Below are 20,963 nucleotides of genomic sequence, written 5' to 3'. Positions count from 1 at the left end.
TTTAATTTGTTGCTTGGGTATTTGTTACAGATCAACAATGTCACTCCATATACAACTACAAGTACAGTAATTTGTACAGTTCATATTCAAATACATAACTTTTTTTAATTGGCTTATTTACAAAAAAAACACCTTTTATGTACATTTTCATGTCAGTGCAATGTCACTTTCTTTCAACAAACATCTTACAAAAAAAGTTCATTAAATTAAACACAAACGCTTTCGGATCAAAAAAAAAATGAAATTAACTTAAATATCGAGAGGTTACAGTTCAGTAGTAGATTGCACTGCCTGCCAACATGTCAACCCATTCTGTCAGAGGAGCCAAGGTTTCAAATTATCACTGTTTTAAATTTATCTTTGAGTGCAGTCACTTCCATTTGGAGTCAGATGAAGAATTTTGCTTCAAAAAGGTTTGTTCCAATTCCTGAACGGAGGAAATTGTGCTCACTGTTGGCAATACACAATAAACGTCCGAGTGTTCACTTAACACTCAGGTGTTTTGTATTAACCTAAACTACTCCTACACAAGGGGATAATAATTAGTTGGAAGGTTCATTACAAAGAAAATGTTTGACAGCTGATGCACCGTAAACACCAAGCAAATAGAACACACCGATACAAATCCTTAATTATTCCTGAAATGTTCCCTTTGAACCAGGTGATACAATTTGAGCCTTGGACTAACATTTTGACAGCTTGACATCGTGTATAATTTGAAGGGCAATAAAGCAGCAAACAAAAAAAAAGCAAAAGCAAAACATAAATAGCACTGGTTTATACATTTCCATTTGTTCAACAAACATATTCCTGACAAACAAAGAAAATAAAAGTTTCTTTTTTTTAACGACAGACATTTTATCCAGTACATAATAACCATCCTCTCCGCATCAATACAGCAGCTAAAACATTGGAAACAATCTTGGGTTGGGGGGGGGAGGGTACACAGGATATGTATCTGCTGTGGTTTAGCAAGCTGGACTTCAGCTTTAAGCTATATTTTTAGGAGCTTCACGAAGCAGGCAGCCCAGGTGGTTACTCTGTTCACAGTGGTGAAGAGCGAGGGAGGGAGCTGCATTGGCTTGGTGACCGTCGCCACCATGGTTGCCACATGCTTACAATCTGGAAAACCCTGTGACTGACATTGAAGTGACTAAGTGAGCAGGGCACAAGTTCAGGATTAGGCGCGATTCATACTCCTTATCTTAGAGCCGAATAAAAGTCGGTAGAGCCTAGAATTTGACGTCGTTTGAGGTTCGGGAGGGGAGGGGGGTACCGTCCTAAAGTCGGCTCTTCGGTGCTACTGACATTTTCTGACGAGCCGAAATCATTTCGGCACTACAGCGCCGAAACAGCGGTAAAATAGGAGTATGAATCGGCCCTATGTTCTGTTCAATGTCTTATCCATCAGTTAAATAAAATAAAATAAACCAAAGTGATTTTTTCTTTTGGAGAATGTTGGGTGAATGATAATACACCGGGGTCTATTCAAGAGAACAACACTGGTGTGGGTGTTGACTGATTTCAGCAGTCACACCTGGGCCTGAGTCAAAGCAAAATGTTGGCCTTGATATAATCGATGCAAAACGAATGATTTCCAAACGTTCATTTTCACCTCCATCATGTTCTTAATACAAGGATATTATCTGGTCTGTCCAATAGTTCAATCCCCATATATTTAAATGAAACAAAAAAAGTGCAGCCGTGAACAATCCACTGTATCCTGTGAATCATTAGTTGGTTATTATTACAGAGAGTTGTTTGATATTTTATATAATTTTTCCCATTTGAACTCGTTATACATTTACACATGTATACATTTTCTATTCTCACAAAACCAACCTGTATGTCATGATGTGATAATACAGACACATTCACCAAACTCTCAACCCCTCCTTGATAAAGTGGAGTTCTAAACATGAACCAGTAAATGACTGAAATTATTGGGCTCTGACCAATAATTATTCCGATGGCCCATGATTCCGATGGCCCTAATATTCTATATAATTGCAGGTTAGTGTGCTGTTTAGTTATAATGTGCACCGTCTGTTCAATGTCTGTCCAAGGGGGACTAATTCACGTAGAAATTAATTATTGACCCAATATGGAAGTAGTGGTGACACCAAACCTTTTTAGCAAATCTTATGTTTGCTTGGCAATATGACACAGTTTCACCTTAACCAACTGTTTTTTCCGACACAAGATCTGTCGGCTGGGGGACTTTGGCTGGAGACACAATACACCCCGTCAAATTATTTGGCTATGGCGTGGCTACAATATAGAACTTTCACCCGCACTTCTGCGTCATTCGGACCTTTTTGTGGTGTGTGTGTGTGTGTGTGTGTGTGTGTATAGCAATTTTATTTGCTTGGTATTTAATTCTTCTGTCTGATAATTTGAAAAGCTGCAGAAAGCATCAGGTGAAAGGTTGTCATCATTTGTTTTTCGTACATTGAAGATAAGATGCGTTATAGGGTGCCATGTTATTGTGCATATTATTTTAGCTTATAGGTGAGACAAAATATGGACCATTGGTGCCTTTGGGTATAATAGTATGATAGATAAAATTCCCAAATTCACTCTCTCTCTTTCTCTCTCTCTCCCTCAAAAAAAATAAAAAACAAAAATAAAAACATCTTGCAACAAGTGGTTCTACATGTGTACAAAATAACTCCGTTCTGAATATACAGTAGTGATAGGAACATCCCTAAACAAAACAAAAGGATCACAATCAAAATAAATCTCTCTAAAAGAATGCATTTACACAATGAAAAAAGAAAAAAATATATATAATCACACTTTATAGATTGTATAATATATTGTATTGGGGGTTTTGAAATCACAGATTTTGGCACCTGTCCTGAACATAATCCAGATTCATATTACAGATCTCGAGTTGGAAAGTGACTTTGATCAATAAGTTAAGGGTATTATAAATCATAACAACATTGCACAAATTACCATTTACTTTTGGCAGTTGCTGGATGACACATATTTTGGCAATAAGGGCCAAATTTATATGAATCTTAACTTGGTTAATTTTGAAATGTGTGTACCGCGGGTCATCAGAAGGACATTTTTATTTATTTCTCATAATAATACTGTCAAAGACGTTTTTTACTCGGGTGCAGTTGGCCGATAAGACAACAGATATCAATGAGGTAGCTCTTTTTTCTTTTCTTTTTTTTCCTACGCACACTATGCTACTGATGAGAAGCACAAATCAAACCTTTGGAGAAGCATTTTTTTTTTTAAAGCTCAGTTGAAGTATCTATTCTATCGTGTCTCTATAGCAGACACTGAACCTCGACTGATGTCGATTCGTTGGACATACTTTAAACAGCTGAATGTACAATGTACAACACATCAGGGTCCTTTTCAGCCCTATACCCGTCTTTCGGAGAGACGTCAACATGTTTTGTGATAAATGCACAAGGGAGAAAGCAACGTTATTAGTTCATGTGTTTTGGCCATACCGACATACATTCTGAGATGCGTTTTTAGTATGCGTTGTTTATGTTACATTATGTTTCATGGCATTGCTTGCCTTGTTCACAAAGGAAAAGGGGATTTTGTTTTCAGTGGGCTCGGCAAAGTGCACCAGTTTTGAGTGCGTTCATTGGGTGGGGGATAGATTGTTCTCTTGGCAAACCTTGCACAAATCCTTGTTTTTAGACCTCTCGCGAGTATAGAAAGTGCTGCGACGCTTTCCCTATTGAACCAACCAGTGCTCTAGCCATTTTTGCAGTTTGATTATTCATCAAAAAGTTGGTTTTTTTTAAGCATATTTACGACATACGCCAGCCAAAATAGTGGGGGGTGGGAGTCTGACCACAGCAGTCAGGGTGGCTGATGATGGAAGACATAAAGTTGCGGTCACTGGAGGACACAGTATTTCTTGTAGTCAGACTCAAAGTCTTCGTCCATGCTACTGGTGTCGGCCATCTTCTTGCCGTCCGTTTTTGGCAGGAACTGGGAATAGTCGACGCCCTGCTGCTCGTAGAACAGGATGTAGGCCGAGTCGGTGTCAATCTCCTCGGAGTGCACCTCCTATACCGAGTAAGGTCAAAGGTCACACAGTTACAGAATGCACCTCCTATACTGAGTAAGGTCAAAGGTCACACAGAGTTACAGAATGCACCTCCTACTGAGTAAAGGTCACAGAGTTACAGAATGCACCTCCTACTGAGTAAAGGTCACAGAATGCTGCACCTTCTTAACCCATTCTGACCTGAGATCAGATTCATACGAGGTTTCCACTGGACACACACTGGTCTGATTAACCCATTCTGACCTGAGATCAGATTCTAAAAATGTCAGTCGTTCTTTGATTTTTTGATTTTTCAAAAATAGCAGACCTACAAGCCCACCCGACACAATAGTGGTGGGGCATTCATGCACCATGGGTTAAGATTGATTTGTTTTCTTCTTACTTGTTACTCACTAATCACACTATCACAGGCTATATTCATGAGCTGGACAAAAAAAACTATGTTTCAAAGTATTTTATTATCAAACGTTTTACTAAAGTGTTTTTTACTTGTACTAAGCAGGACTCAAAATAAGTCTCAAAATAATAATCCATTTCAGTTAATCACCCAAACACTGAAGACACATTTGAAACTTGGTGCATTTGACAGTCACAGTAGGTTTGTTTCTGACAACCCCCCCCCCCCCCCACACACACACACAGAAACAGAATATATATTTTTATCTTATTCTATTTTAATAATCTTCTCTTTATTTTAACCAACCTACAACCTGCACTACATTTTACTAGGGTTTTATACAGTAGGCTACCTTTCTAACATACAGAGGGAACTGTTCATTGTGTACCGTCACTTTAAAAGCGTAATGTATAAATCATCGTACGACGGTGTCACGCATCAAAAATAGCCAATCTACAAGCTCACACCGGGGCTCCACCGGGCGCGTTGCGCCTCCGTCGTGTGCGTCAAAAAACGAACCGGCCAACCGGGGCAATTTTAATGCAGTCACACAACGCAACACAACGTGGGCAGTGGAGCCACCCTTCTTTGATTAAAACGGAAACATTCCCTGACGGGGACGCAACGCTGACGGGCCCGGTGGAGCCCGCACCTGGTTGCATCGCGTTGTGAGCTTGTAGCTCTGCCTTTTCGGCAGAGAAGTTGCACATTGAATAGTGAATACGTCACGTATTATGTGAGACTATTCAATCGATCCGCGGCAGATATTATAACTCTATGGCAGGGAGATTTGACTTTCCCAAACGTATTATTATGTGCTTGCCTTGGGCAGAAAGCACGGTAAGCATGCATGCGTTGGGTGGAAGAGCAGGATGGTTGTTCCGCTGGCAGCTGATGACTCCGTCAGCTTTTTTTGTTTGTTTATTTGACACCTTGAGCACTTGACTTTTTGAAATGTTAGATTCGACTTAAGTTATTATTATTTACAAACAAGTAAAAAGAGTGCAAATAAGTTTTATATTATATATTAGAAAGGTAAAAAAAAAGGAAAGAAAAAAAAGGAAACTAGAAAAAGTGCCCTTCTGGGCACAGGTCTCCACCAGGTTATCCACAGATCCGTGCAGTTAGAGGTGAAAACACTTTTCGGCCAGTTATAGCGCCACCTTGAGGCTGAGTTGAAATTGTTCATGTGGCATTTCGTCCTCGGCCTAGTGGGAATGTGGGTGCACAATTTCAAGGAAATCACGCGATGTGTTCATGATTTGCAGCATTTTGTTTGAAACTGAGCACTCCTGTGAACTTTGGAAGCCAATCTTAACCAATCAGGATGGAGTCTGATAAATCTGAAAGACCCGTTTCGTTGAATGGCTCTAGAGAGACTGTGTACCAATTTGCGTGATGTTTGGACCAAATCTGTAGGTGTACTGTGCAAAAACTTGTTTTGCACAAAGCGGCCTCCTGGTGGCGCTATAACAGGCTGTTCTGGAAAGTTTGGGGCAGAGGTTCATCGTTGGCATCCAGGGAGTGTGTGTGCAAAATATGGCATCGACCGGGTTAACGGTGGCCGAGATTAGCTGTTCACGGACACACACACGGACACACACACGGACGGACGGAGTGCAAAACATACTCTCCCCACATGCCTTCGGCCTGGTGGAGACAAAAATATAACTTTTCTGAATGCCTGGCTCGGGCCACCATCAGTACCTCCGCGGACCACCAGGGGGCCACGGACCACCGGTTGAAAACCCCTGATCTAAATCATCCCGTATACAATTCTAAGAAAAGATCATGCGTTAGACGGCCCACCGCGGTCCCGTCGCTAGTCGCGTTAGATTTAATCACACCTCCCGTTGTTGTCGATCGGCTCTAGAGTGTTTTGGCTACATTTAGATGCTACAGCCACATCCGGGATAACATCGGTAAAAGTGCTCCGCTGCTATAGATCGCTGTGCTCTATGATGTAATGGATTAAATAACCCCGGGCAATCGGAGTGTTAATTTGCCTGTATTTATGTAAGGAATGCTTAACCCATTAAGGCCTGACCTTTCTTCTAAATCCTAATCCTTTCTGACAAACTGTTGCTATATCTCAACTTCTTTCATGTCAAGGATGGATCATGTATGTGGCTGCCGACACCCCCCCCCCCCCCCCCCCCCATCTCAAAATATTTAGTTCCAGGGACTGCCCACTGCCCAGAAGCAAAAGGTTTTAAAAAGTGCTTTTTTTTAAATACAGTATTCAAAGATTTGCACACATTTTCTTTCTTCTCTAAATCTTTTTCATTTCAATTTTCAAGGTTTTTTCAAAAATAGCACATCTACAAGCTCGTAGCGCCGTGAGCTTGTATATAGCTGCTATTTTTGAATAGCCAACGTATAAAATAATGTTTTCTTAGCGGCTAGGTCTAGCGGTTTAACCCATTCTGGGCGGGAACCTCTTTTGGTGTTAGCATTATGTTATGCTTCAGCTATTGAAAAATAGCAGATCTACAAGCTCATAGCGCGCCACCGAGTGGCGCAATACGAGCTTGTAGATCTGCTATTTTTTTTTGAAAAAACGAAGAACGACTGACATGGAAACATAGCTTTTTCAGAAAACTGTCAAAGTGTTAAATGGAGTGAGGGAATGAGTGTCTTTACCTTAATAATAATAATAATAATGAGTGTCTTTACCTTAATAATAATAATAATATTAATAATGAGTGTCTTTACCTTAATAATAATAATATTAATAATAATAATAATGAGTGTCTTTACCTTACAGCTGCTGTCGTTGTAACAGTACCATTTCTCATTGGGGTTCTTGGCGTAGGTCACATAGTGACCTCCTCCCATGATTCCGGAATGACACTGCAGGGAAACATCAAAGAGAGGACTTTCACAACACTGGCCAGGACACACACACTTAATGATACCTCCTCCGCTTAGCCTTACTATACATTAGCTCTGGTCCATAGCCTTCTACTGCTTCTACCATTCTGAACTGAAAAATAGCAGACCTGCAAGCTCGTAGCGCGCCACTCGGTGGCGGGCTATGAGTTTGTAGATCTGCTATTTTTCAATAGCTAAAGCATAACATGATGCTAACACCAAAATGCCCAGAATGGGTTAAATCTCAAATCGAAATCAGACCAGCCTCTCCTCTTTGGCGTAAATAAAAAGAACGTTTTTTGCTACTCACCAAAACAAAGGCAGGTTGTGTCATTAGAAAGCCTACTTTCCTTAGTGGACGCACTCCGAGTCCCCCACCACACGTATAAACGGTACTTTTTGGCCAAAAGGGGATTTTGTTTCCACCCGGAAAAAAATACTTTTAGTTACTCCGCTGTGCCCTCTACCGATATTGCCCAGAGAACTGCCTCATAGAGAATATTTTTCCTCCGGTGAAAAAAAATCCCTTTCTGGCCAAAAAGTACCGTTTATACGTGTGGTGGGGGGTTTAGAGTGCGTCCACTAAGGAAAGTAGGCTTTCTAATGACACTCTAATGACGCCTTTGTTTTGGTGAGTAGCAAAAACGTTCTTTTTATTCACGCCAAAGAGGAGAGGCTGGTCTGATTTCGATTTGAGATTTAAAACTGAAAGTCCATAGCCTTAAGTTATACTGCAGGGCAGAATCGTAGAAGCAGTAGAAGGCTATGGACCAGCGGCACGCTGGCATTTCAGACTCGCATACTGACTGCCGTGCAGGCATGAGCAGAGAGAAGTGAACGGTGGGGACTGGGGTTGTTGTTGTTCATACCGCTGGCTGGCCTCTGGTTTGCGGCGCACCAAATGAGCTTCAGTTCATATGCTAAATGTTTTATAAAATCAATCGGGATTATCACACGATAGCTGAAAAAGGGTCAGGTTTTCGTCATGTTGCAGTTGCACTGAGCTATCTCGTTAAACCTAATCATTAGGCCTAATCAACGTCATAATATAGTCACCAACCGATCCATATCAATGATATCATTCTGTAGTAGTGTATGATCACCACGCAATGTTGCAGTCCACTGCAGAATTTCTTGACATAAAGTAGCTCATAACATGTCTACGGGGGATTTTTATGAAGAACAAGCTCGGCAGTTTGAAAGAGGATAATTCAAGCTTGGACTACAGCTGCAATGTTGGTGAGTTTAACATCGTTTAAGACAGGGGTTCCCAACCAAAATCTAACGTTCTCATGGAAGACAGTTGACTGGCCCTTAAATAGGCTCGCTGCTATAGGCCTATTATTGTTATATATCATTGACCTAAATGGCGTTATATCATCATCAACAATGATAGTATGATTAAAAAAAAAAGGGTTAGGCTTATGTCTTTTACTCTTTTTCATGAATTGCTTGTTTGGACATGTGGAAAACTTAGTTAAACATGCAGAGTGACACATTAGGCATTAGGCCTATAGGTAATACTTTACCTGGATAACATCATCTTTTCGTTTTGACATGAAATAATAATCCTGTACCGTCACCGTGTAGCGTTTGGTTTCATTAGCGCGATCATGACAAAATAGCCTACAGCTGCTGCTGCCCGCAGAGCATACATGAACGGTAAAGATACCAAGGATTGGACAGTGCTACGCAACATGGAAGTAACACTGACTCCAAGCCGTTTATAAATCACAGTCAGTGAACGGACGAGTCAACTTTCCACCGCCGTTTGGTGTGTCCCCGTCCCCGTCACCCGTCCGTTGCACAATCAGAAGCGTTTTCAAAGAGATGACAAAGGAAGCCTGAAAGGCAAGCCTTTAACATTCCAATGGGTGATTGAGCGTCGCGCTCTGCGCGCAACGGCCATCAGGTCTGGTGTTTGTCCGCTCTCTTTTCTCAGTGTTTTCAAATGGATTTTTATACGACAGGAAAACATGAAATTCCCCTCTCTCGCGTACCAGTGGCACGTGTCCCGCGGACCGTACCGGTGGTTGGGAAACTCCGGTTTAAGACAAGCAGATCGCAAACGCAAATTGGATGAGTGGGGAGTCAATGGAGGGTATTGCAACTCTAGATTCATCCCATTATTAAAACAAAATCTTCACTTTTCTGTCCTCAAGGCTAAAATCCTCAAGTCTAATCACTTGTGGCATTGTCAATTCCCCCCCCCCCCCCCCCCGCTCTGCCTCTTATCACATGCCGTGCACTAGCCAGTCAAAATCATCATCACAAGTGTCATCCGGGGCCAATCACAATTTGCGCCTTCACTTTTCTGTCCTCACACATTTTGTCTTTCAACGTTTTGTGTTTACACAAACAACGAAAAGCTGGGCATAGGAGGGGGCCCCCTCAAAAATGCAAAAAGAAAAAAAGTCATTTTAGCTTTACACAGAGATAACGTCCACACATAATAATTGTTAATGAATTGCATTTTTATAGCGCTTTTCCAAGTGCTCAAAGCGCTTTACAATGGTTCATTCATTGGGAGGTGAAGCGGCGAACAGTCGACGCCAGCGTCCTCATTTCCCACATTCACACACCGACGGTGGCGAGCTCACACCGACTGACTCATTGGAGGCAACGCAGGGTTCAGTGTCTTGCCCAAGAGGACACTTTGACATGTGGACAGGAGGAGGAGCCGGGATTCGAACCGCTAGGTCTGCTATTTTTTTTAAATCGAAGAACGACTGACATTTTTAGAATCTGATCTCAGGTCAGAATGGTTTAATCAGACCAGTGTGTGTCCAGTGGAAACCTCGTATGAATCTGATCTCAGGTCAGAATGGGATAATCGTCATGGGGATTTGCAGCAGTAATAATACTCACAGAGATTGCATAGAGATTGTACATGGCCTCCAGACACCCTGCGTTGTCCCCGTGCTGCTCCACGCTGCTCTCCTCCGTGCTGCAGTCCGAGGTCAGCCCGCTGCTCTGACAGCTGTCCACGCTGTTGTCTCCTCCTCCGTTCGTCAGGGTGACGTCGCAGTGGCTGCTGGACGCTTCCGTCGAGGACTCGCCGCCGCCCGGGAGAGAAGACGACCCCAAACACGTTGCCTCCTCCGTGTCCGCCGTCTGCGTTGACGTCGCTGTGCCTTCCCTGGGTTCCGCCGCAGCCGCCACTTCGGGGTCGACGGCGCACCCCGCCTCCTTGGCGCCACCGCCGCCGCCGTCCAGGCTCTCCTTGCTGTTGGAGAGCCGGTGTCTGCCTCCTCCGCCCAGCTGGGGGAGGCGGAGCCTGGAGGCCTGTTGTCTGCGGCCTCCCAGAGCGCCGCTCTTGGAGGGACTGCCGGAGGGGCTGCCTCCTCCGCTCCGACTGAGCGACGACGACGAAGGGGCCGACGACTTCCTGCTGGAGGCCGGAGAGGCTTTTATAGCAGACGGGGAGAGAGGAAAGAGATGATCAAAACGCTTCCTGTTATTGTTCTATTCTGTTATTCATTCTGTTATTGTTCCATTCAAGCCTGACGTCGAAATTAAAAAAAAAATCTTCTAAATCTTGTCAGTTTTCTGAAATACCTCATGTTTCTGTATCAGTGGTGCTGGTGCTCAATATTTCATGTCAATGGACCCCAAAAATGATATGTAATTGGCCACCGACCCCCATCTGAAAATATGTTATTCCAGGAACCCCCTCAGAAGCAAAAGATTTGAGTTCAAAACGTTTCGCTCTGAAAAAACATATATTCAAAGTATTCGTGCCGCATTTTCACGATTTATCAGAAATAGCAGACCTACAAGCTCGTAGCGAACCTGAGATCAGATTCTAAAAATGTCTTCTACATCCTGACAGTTTTCCATTCTGACCTGAGATCAGATTCTAAAAATGTCTTCGATGTCAGTCGCTCTTCGATTTTTCAAAAATGGCAGACCTACAAGCTCGTAGCGCGCCACTCGGTGGCACGCTATGAGCTTTTTCAGAAAACTGTCAGGATGTATAGAAGACATTTGTAGAATCTGATCTCAGGTCAGAATGGGTTAAATCCCTCTGCTGTCATGCAGAGTTGGCTGCTTAGTTACAGGCCTACTTGCAAACACTGCACTGTTGTCTGTATGTACGCGCAATGTTTTCTAAATCTAATGTCATTTGGAAACTTTTGGTACTACTGGGATGTCGTTGTTAATTGTCTTTTGTTTTAAATTGATATATAATGTATATGGAGAGCGTTGTCAAATGACTGCACGCATTACAGTACCAACGTTTGATGCTAGGGATGCACCGAAAGGGAAATTCTTGGCCGAAACAGAATACAAGAATATAGTAAATACAGGAAACAGATTACCGAATAGCCGAATATGATTAATATTATCTTTTTTTCCTACCATTACTGTCATGGCCGCAAAGCTATCTGATTCATGGCAAAAGACATGATTATGGCAACACTTAACCTAAATAATGATCACTATTATGGGTCCATAAAACACTTATTCAGCACTTTTGAATGCATTAATTGCGTACACTATTCGGTGATATATTTTTGAAACCGATTAGGCCGAAAATGCATTTTTTGCCATTTTCACCCAAATCGATTGGGCGCTATGATTTAATGGATTAAATAACCCCGGGCAATCGGAGTGTTAACAACATACTGCAGTACTGACTGACCTTTGGGGAGGTTGTTGAGGTCAGCCGGGGCGGAGATAGACGATAGGTTGTCTTCCCCGACCCTCAGTAGCTCCTCCCCCTCGCTGCGGGAGTGGAGACAGTGTTGCTCCAGCAGGTCCCTGGGAGCCAGGAAGGCGCTGGGGTCAAAACTGCCGCGGGGAAACTTGACGATCTTCTGAGATTTGATCCAGCGACCGTTTACGAACTGGAAGCGCTTCAGGTGGACTATCTGGAAGAGAGAGAGAGAGATAGATAGAGAGGAGGCATACAGAAAGACAGTATATGTGTTAACACAAAAAATGGCCATGGATTTCTTTCTGAATAAAGATGTGCCCAGCAGATTTGGCCGATTAAAAAAAAGAAAAAAATGAATTCACTAAGAATTCCCATTTTTAACAGCTAAAGCATTATGTTATGCTTTTAGCTGTTGGAAAATAGCAGATCTACAAGCACGGCACCAAGTGCCGCACTACGAGCTTGTAGATCTGCTATTTTTGAAAATTTTTGAAAATGTGGCGCAAATCTTTGAATACAATATATTCTTTCAGAGCAAAAGTGTTTTAACTAAAATCTTTGATTCTGGTTGGGTCCCTGGAACTACATATACTACATATACTACAGAATTCAGCTGCTCTGTTCTCTCTCTGAGCGCTAGCAAACCCGGTGGCTAGGCTAGCTAGTTTCTTGGGACATTTGTGGTCGTAGTGACTACATCTGTCATTCAAAAAATATATTCTTTCAGCGATTTTCTTAGTTTTAAGGGTAACTTCAGTGATGCTTGCGGAACTCGACTTCGTCTCGTTCCTGACCTGACCATCACTGTCGTGGCAATGATCACGTTAACCCACACCCTCTCGTGTAATATTGCTATTTAAAAGTGTGTTGTTCAGTGACATTGCTGACCACCCAAAATGTTCAAATTAAAGACACTTGAGTCTGGAGTGGAGAGCTGTGTGAGTGAACTGTGTGTGGAGTGAGTGTTTGTAGGGGAGCACACCTGAGCTGACAATGGCAATCAGCCCAGAGTGCTGATGGCAGACACCTGTGGGTGATTGGTGCAGTTGTGGCGGTGGAAGGGGAGTTGTGAATGGTTTTGTCCACCAGAGGCTGCCATTTGGATTTTCGGAGGAAATTCTCAACATTTGCTTAATTGATAAATGAGCGTGACCACCACAGTACTGACCAGGACAGGGGGCAGCCGCCAGAGGTCCAGCTTCTTGGTGGCCAGCCGGTGGGTCTTGCACTTGGAGCAGTAGTAGAGCTCGTCCTCGCCCAGCTCCTCCTCGCTGGTGAAGGCCTTCAGGCAGCTGTCCAGGCTGATGGGCTCCGCCTGGGCCCGGCGAGACTGCTCCACGCTGCCGTGTTCCTCCACGATCTGAAACCAGTTGACTTTATTGGTTCATTTGGGACAGGACGATGCATGTTGTTAACCCATTCTGACCTGAGATCAGATTCTAAAAAAATGTCTTCTACGTCCTGACAGTTTTCTGAAAAAGCTATGTTTCTGTGTCAGTCGTTCTTTCGATTTTTCAAAAATAGCAGACCTACAAGCTATGAGCTTGTCGATCTGCTATTTTTCAATAGCTAAAGTATAACATGACACTTAGTTAAAACACCAAAAGGGGTTCCCGTCCAGAATGGGTTTAATGGACGTCACATGGACGTAAAAAAAAATACACCGGATTTAGCAAAGATGCTAGTTTTCATCCGCAGCTCCTCACAAAGAAACACAAAAACTGAACGCAGAGAGACAAACAGTGGAATATACATTTTCATTACATTGCATAGGGAACACAGCATACAGATACACCTAAAACAAGATCACAAATGGTTGCAGCTTTGGTTTTCAAGCAACCATCTTTTCAGATTGAATTTATTCACCAGTACAGCGAGAGAGAGAGACACAACAGACTAGATTTCGTCGACTAAAAGACGAAAGAAATGTTCCGTCGACTTTTTCCACTGACTAAAACTAAATGGAAACTGAATGAAAACTAAGCTACGATGACTAAGACTATGGCTAAATATATTGACAATTTCGTCAAGAAATAGAAACTAGACGTAAAATGTTAGGGAGGGACTAGTGGACAAGAGATCCAGTTTGCATGCTGAAAATAGCAGATCTACAAGCTGCGACGTGTTGTGAGCTTGTAGATCTGCTATTTTTCAGCATGCAACCAAAGTGTAAAATCTGCCATTACAACGACATCAAGGCCTGTCAAAACACACTTTAGTCGACTAAATCAACTGTAGATTTAGTCGACTAAAATCTTATGACACTTAGTCAACTAAAACTGGACTAACACTAGAACATTTCTGGTGACTAAAATGTGACTAAAACTACATGAAACAGCAACAGACAGGTAGGCAGGACAGATTTGGGAGGTCAGAACTGGTATGAAGATAGTTTGGGAGGTAAAATTCATATACATACTGTACATTGTGTACAAGTGTACATATATAATGGTCATAGACATGAATATCTTGAATCTACAGGTCCTGTTACCCGTTATAGAAGGAGTGTGTGTCTGTGTGTGTGTGTGTGTGTGTGTGTGTGTGTGTGTGTGTGTGTGTGTGTGTGCGCGCGCACCAATGCTGCTTTGAATCTCTGCTTGAACACAACTGACATAAAACTCTTGGCACTTCACTCCAGTAAGCACCTCTTTAGCGACACCGTGTGGTCAACATCGACTTTACAGTTTGTCTACTCTATACCTTCTAATAGAGCACGTAATACCCAAGCTCTTCATCTCAAGATTTCATGAGATGACCCGAGAAAAGACGACTTTCAGCACGGTCCCATGGGGTCATGAAGTTGATCAATCTAGTATCTACTGTATTTTATGAAACGTACTCACAGGATACTGCCCTTCAAACCTGACTCATCAGCTAATATACTGAAGTCTAAAACATTAACAAGCCTTTAGTTTAGACTATTATGCAACATGTTGGGGCAGTTCCATCTGCATGGCTTGATGGCACAGTGGCACTACGATCTCACCCCAAGTGTTGTTTTTGTCGCCTAAAACTAAGACGAAATATTTGTCGACTACCTTTTTTCACTGAGGAAAACTAAATGGAAACTAAATGAAAACTAAGCTATGATGCCTAAAACTAAATATAGACTAAATATACTGACAATTTCGTCGACAAATAAAAACTAGACTAAAATGCTAGGAAGGGACTAGTGGACAAGAGATCCAGTATGAGTCATTTTACACTTGGTTGCATGCTGAAAATAGCCGATCTACAAGCTCACAACTCGTCACAGCGCGACACGTTGTGAGCTTGTAGATCGACTATTTTCAGCAAGTGCAAAAACACTCATTACGACGGCATTAAGGCCCGCCGAAATACACTTTAGTCGACTAAATCAACTGTAGATTTGGTCGACCAAAAATCTTATGGCATTTAGTTGACTAAAACTAGACTTAACACTTCCAGGTGACTAAAATAATGATAATAAAAACTAAATTACGTTTCAGTCCAAAGACTATGAATATACCCGGTCTAAACTAAAATATAAATGTCCTGCCAAAAACAACAACAACTTGTCTGGTGTCTTCCTTACCCTCTCCTGAGAGGTCTGGTAGCGGAGGTGCAGCGCGGTCGGGTCCCAGTCCACAGCGATGTATGCGTTTCCCACAGAGGCTCTGTCCTCGGTGCACTCTATAGCACAGCCTCGACAGAACCTGAGGACCAGAGCATAACCATTTAGGCCTGATTTGTCTTCTAAATCCTGACAGTTTTCTGAAATACCTCATGTTTCTGTATCAGTGGTGCTCAATATTTCACGTCAAGGACCCCAAAAATGTTATGTATTTGGCCGCCGACCCCCATCTGAAAATTGGTTGTTCCAGGGACCCCCCCTCAGAAGCAAAGATTTGAGTTAAAAACGTTCGCTCTGAAAGATTATACATGTTCAAAGATTTGCTATGAGCTTGTAGAACTGCTATTTTTAAATAGCTAAAGCATAACGTAATGCTTAAAACACCAAAAGGGGTTCCCGCCCAGAATGGGTTTAAACACTCTACAAGTGGAGCAGTGGTTCTCAAACCTTTTCATGTCAAAGGTCATCCAATTGGTCAACTTCATCTCCCTTTAGGTCATGTCCAACCATCATGTATAACACAGTGGTTCCCAAAGTGGGGGCCCGGGGACCCCCAGGGGTCCTCGAGGGAGTTCCAGGGGGTCCCCAGCTAAATGATAGTTAGGAATAGGAACCAAATACCAAAGTATGGGACTGTAACTCAAGAGTGTACAAATTTGTACACTCTCAGAGGGACAGCAAATTAACATTGATTTTACAATATAAATTGGGGTGTCCCAGAGATAGAAATGCCTTTAAATGGGGGCCCGTAGCCAAATTCATGTCAAACTGGGGGTCCCTTGAAATTTAAATTGTTGAGGGTCACTGCTAGAGGTGTACAAATCTTCTCTTATGGGGGCCCTTGGCATACCTTTTCAAATAGGGGGCCACAGGGCTAATAAGTGTCAATTTGGGGGTCCTTGACATGAAAAAGTTTGAGTGTTTGTGTGCTAGGGCATTCACTTCTAGTCATTTTTACTAGTTGACTAGTTGCCTAGTTTACTAGTCGACTAGTTGTCTAACTAACTATTATGTACAAAATGGAAATAAATATTTGTACATTTAAAAACTGTGTACATTGGTCACTATTAATCTACCTGATCTTGAGGCCTACAAAATTTACTTATTTTTCTTATCAACTAGCTAGTCAACTAGTACCGACAAGGTCGACTAGTGGATTTACTAGTCGACTAGTTAATTAATGCCCTAGTGTGGTGTGTGTGTGCGTGACGTGTCATAATGGATGTCCTACCTGTACCAGGGACACCAGGCACATGAGTTGCCATCCTTGCCCACCACCCGTAGTGTGAAGGGGTACTGGTAGCCCATACTGTCATCACTGCAAGGAACACACACGTTATCCTCACAACAGCATTCATGTGACATTCAATACGAAGTTGGGAGAAAATGTCAAAATAATGATATGTATTTAAAAAAAAAATCTAGCAGCACCTAGCCCCGCCTCCTAAGCCCAGCTTTTGGTCTGTGTGTGAACCATAGAGTATAAGACCGAACTGGAGCGTTAGCCCCCGCAGCGCGACGCGTTGTGAGCTTGTAGATCGACTATTTTCAGCAAGTGTAAAACCAGTCATTACGACGGCATCAAGGCCCGCCAAAATGCATTTTAGTCGACCAAATCAACTGTAGATTTAGTCGACTAAAACTAGATTAAACGCTAAGACATTCCAGATGACTAAAATATATTTAAAAAAAAAACTAAATTAAGTTTCAGTCCAAAGACAAAAAAAAAGAACATAGACATTTGCTGCCCAAAAACAACAACAACAACAACACTGGTGTGTGTGTGTGTGTGTGTGTGTGTGTGTGAAACTGACCAGTCCTGGGCATGGTTGCTGGCCTCCTGCGGTGGCAGCGGGCTGGCCAGTCTGGACACCTGGGTCCACACGGCGTCGTAGAGGTCCTTGGTACTGGTGTGGACCGTGCAGGGGACGATGAGGGGCATGCCGAACAGGCTGGGCCGGTTCTTCTGGGAGGACAGGAAGTAAAGCTCTGTGCGCATCTGACAAAAAAACAAACACAAAACACAGAATATTGCATTGGGATTATTATAATCTTTTGATATATATATATATATCAAAAAAGAGAAAAACCTTCCAAGGAAAGGACTGCACACGCCAGGGAACAGAGACGGACAACTTACTGCACCAAACGTATTTATTAGCACGACGCGTTTCGCCGTGAGCTTCGTCAGGGGCTATACAGAGGTGTGAATGTGTCAAGCATATATAGGGACAGTCATTATACAAAACCACCCCCCCGGGTGTGGCATATATATATATATATATATATATATATATCCCATTCTGGGCAGGGAACCCCTTTTGGTGTTTTAGAGCATTGTGCTATAGATATTATAGACTATAGATATAGAAACATGAGGTTTTTCAGAAAAGTGTCAGGATTTAGAAGACATTTTGTAGAATCGTCCGCAGGTCTAAATGGGTTAAGTCCAAATTCCTGCATTCCTGTTGACTGGCAATATAAGCAGCGAGTAAAATTAGAGTGTACCTACACGTCCAGACAAGTGTATTAAATCGTCTTGACACCAGAATTAAACATTGCGCATTGCCAAGGTTTTATCGCGCGTAACACTTCTTTTCGAAGAGCCAAATATCCGTAACCGCATGTTACAATGACAAAAATGCTGTGTGTGGTGTCTTGACCAGGTTGTTGTCTCTCGCTTGGTGCAGAAAAAAAACAAAAAACACAAGTATCTTGTTTTCAGCAGAAAACGACATTCATTGCGCCGATTTGGAGATACCAGGCATTTGAACTGTCCCACTTGGGACTGTTGTGCTAACGAACGGTGTCTAACGATACGATCGGATTAAAGCGTGGATTAAAAGAATATAAACCCCTGGATACATAAAGTGTATACATAATACGTGATACATAAAGTGCTAGCCCCTTTAGATAGCACTTTATGTAGACTTAGATAGCATTTTAAACAGACTTATAGCTTGTTACGTAGATAGCACTAGAATTGCATTGTAGTCATAGCACTTTATAGTACTTTCTATATATGTGATGTATGCCATGCTTTTTTGTTATTGCTTAATGTAAGTCGCTCTGGATTAAGATGAAAGCGTCTGCTAAATGCCTAAATTGTAAATTGATAACGTAGCTACGTTTCCGGCAGGCTAGACGATTAAAGGACCACTTCACCACTTTTCAACATCTCTTTATATAATTGGTCCTCACTACTGTTCATGATGAAACACCACCATTTCATAGGAGGGCTTTGGGCAGTTCGGACACCCATCCACCAGTGACATCATCATTAGGCAGATTTTTCTTTTTAAAACAAGATTTGTTTTAAAATATATTTAGATTTTTGTTATCGTGAGAACGATGGCTTCAACTTTTGAGCATTGCAACTTTTCAGGAAACGAAAGCCTGCCGTTTCTATTAGAAAAATCGAAGACATTTTTAGAATCTGATCTCAGGTCAGAATGGGTTAACACCGTGTTCTACGGTTGTGTGTGCGTGGTGGACGGTGGAGGAGGGTATACGCACCATTTTCCTGTGCATGGCAATGATGTAACCGATGAAGGGGCTCTCCTGGAGCGGCGTGATGTGGCCGTTGGGTATCCCGTTGGGCACGGGAGGCGTCTCTGGGCCGCAGGGCGACGCCACCGTGCTGCTGGGCACGCCGTTGGGTATGAGGAGCGCTTTGGAGCCGACGTGGCCGTTAGCCGGCATGCCGTTGGCTATGGGGGTGATGTCTACACAGGGGGGGGAAGAAAGAAGAAACATCTCATCATTCCCGGTTTTCAAAAGTGCACTGTCTTCCTACTTCAAAGTCTTATGTTCTTGCTTTCGGTAAATATGCCATTATATCACCATGTTTATTCCTTTATTTCATTATTTTATTTTATTTTATTTTTTGCAATCACTGTAAAGGACATAGAATCTTCATAATGTGCTACATTATATTATTGGATTCAAAGCCGTAATGAGGTTGCAAGGTTTTCAAGGTTTCAAAGTTTTGTCCTGTCCATGTTAGGTGTATGTATTTGTATTTGTTTTGTTTTACTGTTTACATGTACAATAATGTTGTGACATGTATCTGTGTTGGGAGCCCCTCGAAAACGAGATGGTACATCTCAAGGGGTCTTTTTCCTAATAAAGAAACTTTAATCATCATCAATGGGACCAGTGTCGATTTCGTCGACTTAAAACCAAGACGAAAAATGTCCGTTGACTACCTTTTTTCACCGACTAGAACTAAACGGAAACTAAATGAAAACTAAACTATGATGACTAAAACTATGACTAAATGTATTGACAATTTCGTCAACAACTAAAAACTACAATAAAATGTTGTGGAGGGACTAGTGGACAAGAGATCCAGTCTAAGTCTAGGTTTTATTTGTTGACGAAATTGTCAATACATTTAGTCTCAGTTTTAGTCATCATTACTTAGTTTTCATTTAGTTTCCATGTCGTTTTCGTCAGTGGAAAAAGGGGTAGTCGACGAACATTATTCATCTTAGTTTTACGTCGCCGAAAAACAACCCTGCACAGAAGCACCCGAGAGGAATTCGACTAAAGAAAGCCAAACCGAGTTCCTGACCCCAGCTGGAAGTGGTTATACATTATCAACAGGGTTAACGCGACCCCCCCCTACTTCACTAATAACTCAGTCATTAACATTGGGAGTGTATAACTGACAACGTTACCCGTAAGTGTAGGCGAGGTGAGCGAGGTGGGCGAGCCAGGCACGGGGATCTCGAACGCACACAGGAAGCCGTTGACGGAGAGACGCACCTTCTGGTTGTCCTGTGGGAAGTTCTACACACAGCAGAGACAAGACAACACAGCAGCCAGTTATAGACCGATTCAGAAACGGGTCTCATGGTCGCAGGCAACGCATTTCCTGTAGGCGGAGACGACATATCTGCGGTTTCCCCGCACCAAGCTTCTACTACAGTGAATGGAAAAGTGACTGATGTTAGTCTGCCTCAAACGTTACTCTTTTACCTGCTTTTTACTACACTAACATTACAAAGATGCCCAGAACATCGGGATGAACCTGTGTAGTTTATGGCTGCTCCAACAGTAGTGGCAACATTAAAAAAAAAACAAAAAAAAAAAACCAGAATGTCAAAATATCTACCGCGGTGGCTGAGACCAGAGCCATATAGTAATGTTTGAGACGAAGCAGTGAAAGGTCCTGAAAGATACATAGCGTCAGTCTTACCCAATACCCAATTTTTCTGTTTTAGGAACACAAGGCTGCTCATACTAAGCATTAAAGTATGAGGTATAAAGTACAGCGAACCTTGGGTTCGAACTGGCAACCTTGCGGTTACCATCCGGCCACTCTAACCCCTGAGCCTCCGCAGCGGCCGTAATGATTATAGTATATTTAACTGTGTTATCT

At 42.5% G+C, this 20,963-nt stretch overlaps 1 protein-coding gene across 2 annotated transcripts in view; it reads right to left on the bottom strand.

Moving 5' to 3' along the window:
• usp32 (ubiquitin specific peptidase 32) overlaps nucleotides 1–20,963 on the bottom strand; it is a 105,314-nt gene continuing 84,351 nt past the window's right edge. For both annotated transcript variants that reach the window (XM_083773531.1, XM_083773532.1), the window contains exons 25-34: nucleotides 20,260–20,371; nucleotides 19,094–19,302; nucleotides 17,392–17,576; nucleotides 16,809–16,895; nucleotides 15,539–15,659; nucleotides 13,151–13,342; nucleotides 11,968–12,196; nucleotides 10,191–10,729; nucleotides 7,209–7,301; nucleotides 1–4,050 (exon numbers count right to left, since the gene is read on the bottom strand). In XM_083773531.1, coding sequence (XP_083629657.1) covers nucleotides 3,877–4,050; nucleotides 7,209–7,301; nucleotides 10,191–10,729; nucleotides 11,968–12,196; nucleotides 13,151–13,342; nucleotides 15,539–15,659; nucleotides 16,809–16,895; nucleotides 17,392–17,576; nucleotides 19,094–19,302; nucleotides 20,260–20,371 — 1,941 coding nt within the window. In that variant the 3' untranslated portion in view covers nucleotides 1–3,876. The remainder of the gene's footprint in view (nucleotides 4,051–7,208; nucleotides 7,302–10,190; nucleotides 10,730–11,967; nucleotides 12,197–13,150; nucleotides 13,343–15,538; nucleotides 15,660–16,808; nucleotides 16,896–17,391; nucleotides 17,577–19,093; nucleotides 19,303–20,259; nucleotides 20,372–20,963) is intronic.

This window comes from Protomyctophum parallelum (assembly GCF_964188405.1).
Source record: "Protomyctophum parallelum genome assembly, chromosome: 9".
Taxonomy (NCBI): Eukaryota; Metazoa; Chordata; class Actinopteri; order Myctophiformes; family Myctophidae; genus Protomyctophum; species Protomyctophum parallelum.
The sequence above is the reverse complement of the archived record's forward strand: the minus strand, read 5'-3'. Positions and strand labels throughout refer to the sequence as shown.